Source organism: Tachysurus vachellii, chromosome 12 (genome assembly GCF_030014155.1).
Source record: "Tachysurus vachellii isolate PV-2020 chromosome 12, HZAU_Pvac_v1, whole genome shotgun sequence".
NCBI classification, from domain to species: Eukaryota; Metazoa; Chordata; class Actinopteri; order Siluriformes; family Bagridae; genus Tachysurus; species Tachysurus vachellii.
In genome coordinates, this window is record NC_083471.1 from 2579979 (window position 1) to 2587478 (window position 7500).

Consider the following 7500-nt stretch of genomic DNA (forward strand, 5'->3'; position numbering starts at 1 on the left):
ATTAAGGGGACAATCAGAGCTATTTCTGTAATACTGCATGAGGAATAATAATTACAATATAAAATAAACACACACATGACACACAGCCCATGTGAACAATAAGGACATTCCTTACTGACATTTCAGAGTCATGGGCATCTGGCAAAAGTCATGCTTGATTTTTGTTTTGAACAATTTGTGCATTGTGTCATTTTTTTTTTAAATTCAGAAGGGAAAAAAAATCTTGACAATAATGAATGAAGAATGAGACTGGAACACGGCGGACAAGACTGGACCAAACCGGACGTCTCCATGGTCGAAAAAGCATTGTTGAGCTTACTCTTTCATACACACACACACACACACACACACACATACACACACACACACACACTAAGCCGAAGATTACGGGTCTGCATGTTCTAATACAGAAGCTTCAATCATGCACGCACACATTAGCCTCTCGCTATGGAAACACAGGGTTTCAGATCTTCGCTTTACAAACACAACCAAACGGCGTGGGTTAGAGATAAAACCTGATCAAACCCTCACACTTCTACACACACACTCATACTGTATACAACACACAAAAACACTCCTCTATCTATTGTGGCACTCAGCGTGATTAAACCCTCTGACCCTAAAAACACACACACACACACAGGTCCTATTAGTGTTGATGTGAACCAGACTTGTAAGGACCTGACATGTGAGATTATCTGCAGTACTGTAAAGAAGAAACCTTCCATCTCCATCTTCCTTCTGTGAAAATTATAAAGGCAAGTACATGGGGATTTGTTTCTGCTGCTCCTCAGCCGGTGAAAAAGGACTTTTTAATCCATTTATACGGCGTATAGCTTGTAGGGTGACGTAGCAAACAAATCAATAGACACAACTCTCCACTTATCGTAAATTTATCCCATGTAGTTTTGTGTGTGAAGTTTAATCCTTTAGCTTTGTGCCGGACCTAATGTAGGCTAACCAACCCACACGCACTCACACACACACACACACTCACACACACACACACACTCACACACTCACAAGCTGATGGACGCCGTATGAATAAAGTCTGTAGGTGAACCGTGTGAAGTGTCAGAAGTGTCGACCATCTTGGACAACAAGAATCAGATTTATGACTGATAAAGCTAGCACATCATAAACAATATTTTAAACATGATCGATTTAATAAAAATATGCCCAAAAGTATGTGCACCCATAACAGCAGCCCTACACACATATACGGTTGCCACACATTCTGAAGCACACAACGGTATAGAATTTACACTGTAGCTTTTAATCTAACAGGGGAATAAATCTGATTTACCTCCACACTGGTCGTCACCTGACAGTTCGACAGACTGCTTATATGTGATTAATTATGCACTTGGAAGGGTGGGGACTGAACAAATCATGAAACACTTAAAGAATAAAGGTAACACCCAGATTCAAAACAAGGTACAATTGCGACCTTAAAGAATTAATCCACGACTGGCACAAAAAACAACAACCCAACCCAGTGCAGCACAGCAGTGACAAATCTGTTCCGCTCACCACCTGAGGAGATTAGGTACACACCAACAACGTGACAAGCGCATGATACCAAAGCGATGAAGGACATCACGAGAACTTGGAAACAAATTTTATATATATATATATATATATATATATATATATATATATATATATATATATATATATATAAAATAAATATATAAATAAATATATAATTATATATGTGTGTGTGTGTATATATATATATATATATATAATGTATGTGTGTGTGTGAGATTCTGTGAGTCATGTAAGATAGAAAGAAAAAACTCACATAATGAAGACCACTTTATATTAAACACTCTTTGCAAAAGTGCACTCATTAGTGTTATTTGTGTTTCATCATTAGTGTTATTCGTGTTATATCATTAGTGTGATCATTATATCATTAGCTTTATATCATTACTGTTATTTGTGTTTTATCATTAGTGTTATTTGTGTTTTATCATTAGTGTTATCATTATATCATTAGTGTTATATCATTAGTGTTATTTGTTTTATATCATTAGCTTTATATCATTAGTGTTATTTGTGTTATATCATTAGTGTTATTTGTGTCTAATCATTAGTGTTATCATTATATCATTAGTGTTATATCATTAGTGTTATTTGTGTTATATCATTAGTGTTATCATTATATCATTAGTGTTATATCATTAGTGTTATATCATTAGTTTTTTTTTATCATTAGTGTTTGGTTTATATTGTGATTATTGTCATTAGTGTTATCAGCCTTATTTCATGTTAGCTATTAGGTTTATGTCATTAGTGTTACATCATTAGTGTTGTCAGGTTTATGTCATTAGTGTCATGCCATTATAGTTATTAAGATTACGTCATCAGTTTTATTAGTGCTGCATCGTTATAGTTATTAGCTTCATGCCATTAGTGTTATTAGGTCTATGTCATTATAGTTATTGGTATTATGTCATAAGTGCTACATACATTAATAGTGTTATTAATGTATTATTAGTGTTATTAGAATTACATTATCATAAGCAGTAGGCTTTGGTGTTTAAACAAAGGCGTGTGTTTCTTGTCGTCTTCATTATGAAACATTATGAAGTGACCTCTATGACCTCGATGAAGGTATGAGGCCATAAATGCATTCGGGGAGCTTAGATACTGAGCTCATCTTGCACACCCTGAGAGAATGACCTCCATACACTCTCACCCACTGGTTCAGTCCAGTTTCATCTACTCCTGAATCTGTGTGTGTGTGTGTGTGTGTGTGTGTGTGTGTGTGTGAGAGAGAGAGAGAGAGAGAGACACAGGGTGTACGTGCTGCTTCACCAATGAGCAATCACACAATACTGATGGATTTTTTCTGGAGCATGTGTATCCTGTTTCTCCAAACCATACACAACTTGGCATAACCTACACATATTTTTCTCTCTTACAGAATTCTACACCTTCTCCTGGGCATAATGCATAAAAAAAGGATACGAAAATGAATAAAAAAAAAGAAAGCTTTTTTTTTTTTTTTTGCATTACAGTGTTACATAAGGTGAGTATGTGGGCAAGTCAGTACAGTAAGAGTACAGTAACTAAAGAGAATTAGAGATCAGGATCCTGGCACCAAGTTGGCAGATTAAACTGTACATGCAATGAGGGTTGGGGTCAAAGTTCAAGCTTTAACCAGCTGCCCTTAATGCACATTACACACGAGAGAACATGTGAGGGTGTCTGAACACGAGACAAAGAAAGAAAGAAATTGAGAGACAAAGTGTTAGAGAATGAGAGAGAAACAGGAAGTTTGATTAGTCAGTAAAAAGGCCACATGGTCATCAGTAATGATCTGATTGCTGAAGGTGACAGCTGATCTGTGCGAGTGCGCTGAAGGATGTCTCAGCTGCTTCCCCTGAGAATCGGAATCAAACGCAAAACGTTATCCTCGCCGTCATCGTCGTACACCGTCGTACACCGTCGTTTATGAATGATACCGCTATACACAGCATGTGCTAACGTATGCTAACGTTGGAGGGAAATTCTTTTCCATCAGAAGAGACGAGGTTGATAAATGGTTTGTTTTTGAGCCAGTTAAATACACACACACACACACACACACACACACGTGCAACAGGTTGTACAGGAGTAAAAGGACTTATTGTTCAAATCGTTGCTTCTCTTTACTTCACAGCCTTTCCTAATTCTTACCCTCTGCGGCTGTAAAAAGTAAAGTAAAGTAAAGAGCTCGTATTTATCTCACGTCAGTGGCTTTTATTTTTATTAACCACTTAAAGACTACGCTGTCATTTTACAATCATACGCGCGGTGTGTTTTTTTCATGTGTTTTCGGCGAGTTAACTCTAATTACAGCTCATAAAGCAGCGCTAACGTACAGTGATGAATTCCTTCATGACCTATAAACATGATGTAACACCGCTGTCACGAGCCCCTTGTAATTTCCCTATGTGTAATGTCAGTCTTACTGATTTAAGAGGAAGAAAAGGACACGTTTGAAAATGTTTGTGCGTGTTTAATTTAGAGCTTTACAAACTGCTGTTTGGTTTGTTTTCAACTCGTCAGATGATGCTGTTTTTAATAGTTTATATTTCCGGGTGAACGACACTACATAAAGTATTAAATAATTTTCTAAACAATATTGTGAGTAGTGATTGTGAAGATTTTGCACACTTTGGGCTCCAACATGCTTGATTAAGACGCACAGTATAGGCCACATGTACAACAGGCCACGCCTCCTTCATTGGGCATGACAGACACATAGGACAGGCCACGCCTCCTTCATTGGGAATGAAAGACACAGAGGACAGGCCACACCTCCTTCATTGGGAATGAAAGACACAGAGGACAGGCCACACCTCCTTCAGTGGGCATAACAGACAGGACAGGCCATGCCTCCTTCAGTGGGAATGAAAGACACAGAGGACAGGCCACACCTCCTTCAGTGGGCATGACAGACACATAGGACAGGCCACGCCTCCTTCAATGGGCATAACAGACACATATGAAAGACCACGCTTCCTTAATTGGGAATGAAAGACACACAGGACAGGCCATGCCTCCTTCAGTGGGCATGACAGAATCAGTAACTTTGAATCAGTAACTGCAGTATTGTGGGTTGTGTAACAGGTATAACCTGTACTTCATCACCTCACACTATTGTCTATTATGTTCCCAAAACTACACTGCAGTGTTTTATTCCTTATATATCAGAATCACAAACAGTTATCAGTTCTCGTTCTCTGAGGAATACACGCTGCTCTTACTGACTGCACGCGCAAGCATCTGTTATGGCTTTATCGCAAAATAAAGGCGCTTCCTGTTTTGACGAGTCGACGAAGGTCATTTGTGTTTTGATGGTGGCCAGGAAACGGGAGCTGATGCAGTATGGAACAGGTGCGTTGCTCTAATGAGGAAGAGCGAGGTGAAGGTGTTGTTGGCAATCTGAAGTAATCCATAAGGACCTGCTCCGGTGCGTCGTCGCTAATGGGACCCGACTCGGCAACAGCGAGAAAAATATCTGTGTTTACACTAATCCAGGTGACGATAGACGATTCATGTCAAACCTGCTCACTTTTGCAAGATGCTAGGGCCGTAGGTGTCATGCTCGCTTTTTAAATATTAGCACCTCAAACAGAACCACGCTGTTGAATGGGAGGCGTGTGGTGCTGCGAGCTAAAAAAGACAGCGGCAGCCTTAAAACGCCGGCTAAAATGCGGGTAAACGTAGCAGACGCATTTTCCCACTGTATCCCGTATGATAAGCAGTGGCCTCGATGGAAAGATATTACTGATGCTGTGGCGCGTTACATCGCTAAAGACATTCTGCCCATATACACAGTTGAAAAGCCGGGGTTTATTCATATGCTCAAAAAAACACTGAAAATTTATTGTAGAATAAAAGAAGAAGAAGCCTTTATTATCGCCGCTTATACATTACAGCGGAATTCTTTTCTTCACATACCCCAGCTGAGGAGGTTGGGGTCAGAGTGCAGGGGCAGCTATGATACAGCGCCCCTGGAACAGGGAGGTTGAGGGACTTGCTCAAGGGCCCAGCAGTGGCAGCTTGGCTGTGCTGGAGCCTTGAACCCTGATCCTCCTTTCAACAACACAGAGCCTTAACCAGTTGAGCCACGACTGCCCCTTGTATAGTCTCTGGTGTATTATTCGATTTTTTTTAATAATGATTTTAAAATTCGAAAATCGAATTTTGTCTCAAAAAATCAGAGATTCAATTTATAGGACATAACTCGAGCCAATAAAATTGTGATATTATCAAAAAGTTTGCTATCAAACAAAGTTTGTTTGGAAGGTTCAGATCCATTTAGACGAGTCGAGCAAAGGTCAGTCGTGTTTTGTCGGGGGACAGAAGACCCGGACCGGCCGTGGTTCGTCGTTCTCGTCACACAGCTCTAATGAGGAAGCACTAGGTGTTGATGAGCTTCTGAAGTAAGCTTGACGTTTACACACCTCTGGTAACTAGGTAATGATGGAGCCATGGACGTCATTCAGTCGGGTTAGCAAAGAACACCAAAACAAACCTGTTTACAATGTGTGTGTGTGTGTGTGTATATATATATATATATATATACACATTATTATATATATTATATATATATATATATATATATATATATATATATATATATATATATATATATACACATTATTATATATATTATATATATATAAAATTATTAGATCATCCCTGAACGTTATCTAATATGTTTTTTTGACTCAATCCATCCAGGGGAAATTAATTTGCATTTGAATTAAATATGTAAATACTGTCAAGTTTTAAGAAAATCAAATTGGAAAACTGAAATAAACATAAAGCTGAATGTAAATGTCTATGATTTATATTGTGAATTTTTAGACACATGTAAAGCCGCTTTGCAGCAACGTGCATTGAAATGAACTGTAACTCAGACACAGGTTATTGCATCATAATACATCACGAGCCAATCCGATTAAAATATGCAAATGCAGACCAGGCGTCAGGGATATGATCGTGATCGTTAGTATCGTGACATTTTGTGTTTTCTAAACCCTCTGGATCTCTGGAGCATCTGCCAAGAAGACGAGATTCCACCAGGGCCTTTACTCCAGTAAAGAAACACGTGAGGGAAACACGTGAAGGCTCTGAGAAGAACCTTTAGATGGTTTTGTGGTGTTTGTGCTGGTGAGGTTGAGGTGTTGGACTCACCGCGATCTCTCTGCAAGCAGACATGGAGATGCCGGTGCCTTCGATCTGTTTGAGAGCGTACTCCTTCTCGTCCTTCCTGCACAAACGGCAAACACACACCGCTTTACTCTAACAGCAAACACACACAGCTTTACTCTAACAGCAAACACACACCACTTTACTCTAACAATAAACACACACCGCTTTACTCTAACAGCAAACACACACCGCTTTACTCTAACAGCAAACACACACCACTTTACTCTAACAACAAACACACACAGCTTTACTCTAACAACAAACACACACAGCTTTACTCTAACAACAAACACACACAGCTTTACTCTAACAACAAACACACACAGCTTTACTCTAACAACAAACACACACAGCTTTACTCTAACAACAAACACACACAGCTTTACTCTAACAACAAACACACACAGCTTTACTCTAACAACAAACACACACAGCTTTACTCTAACAGCAAACACACACCGCTTTACTCTAACAGCAAACACACACAGCTTTACTCTAACAGCAAACACACACCGCTTTACTCTAACAGCAAACACACACCGCTTTACTCTAACAGCAAACACACACAGCTTTACTCTAACAGCAAACACACACCGCTTTACTCTAACAACAAACACACACAGCTTTACTCTAACAGCAAACACACACCGCTTTACTCTAACAACAAACACACACAGCTTTACTCTAACAGCAAACACACACCGCTTTACTCTAACAGCAAACACACACAGCTTTACTCTAACAGCAAACACACACAGCTTTACTCTAACAGCAAACACA

General features: G+C 39.2%; 1 protein-coding gene across 2 annotated transcripts in view; it reads right to left on the reverse strand.

The window, feature by feature from the left end:
- cdk19 (cyclin dependent kinase 19) overlaps window positions 1–7500 on the reverse strand; it is a 36086-nt gene that overhangs the window by 23719 nt on the left and 4867 nt on the right. For both annotated transcript variants that reach the window (XM_060882733.1, XM_060882732.1), the window contains exon 2: window positions 6703–6778. In XM_060882733.1, coding sequence (XP_060738716.1) covers window positions 6703–6778 — 76 coding nt within the window. The remainder of the gene's footprint in view (window positions 1–6702; window positions 6779–7500) is intronic.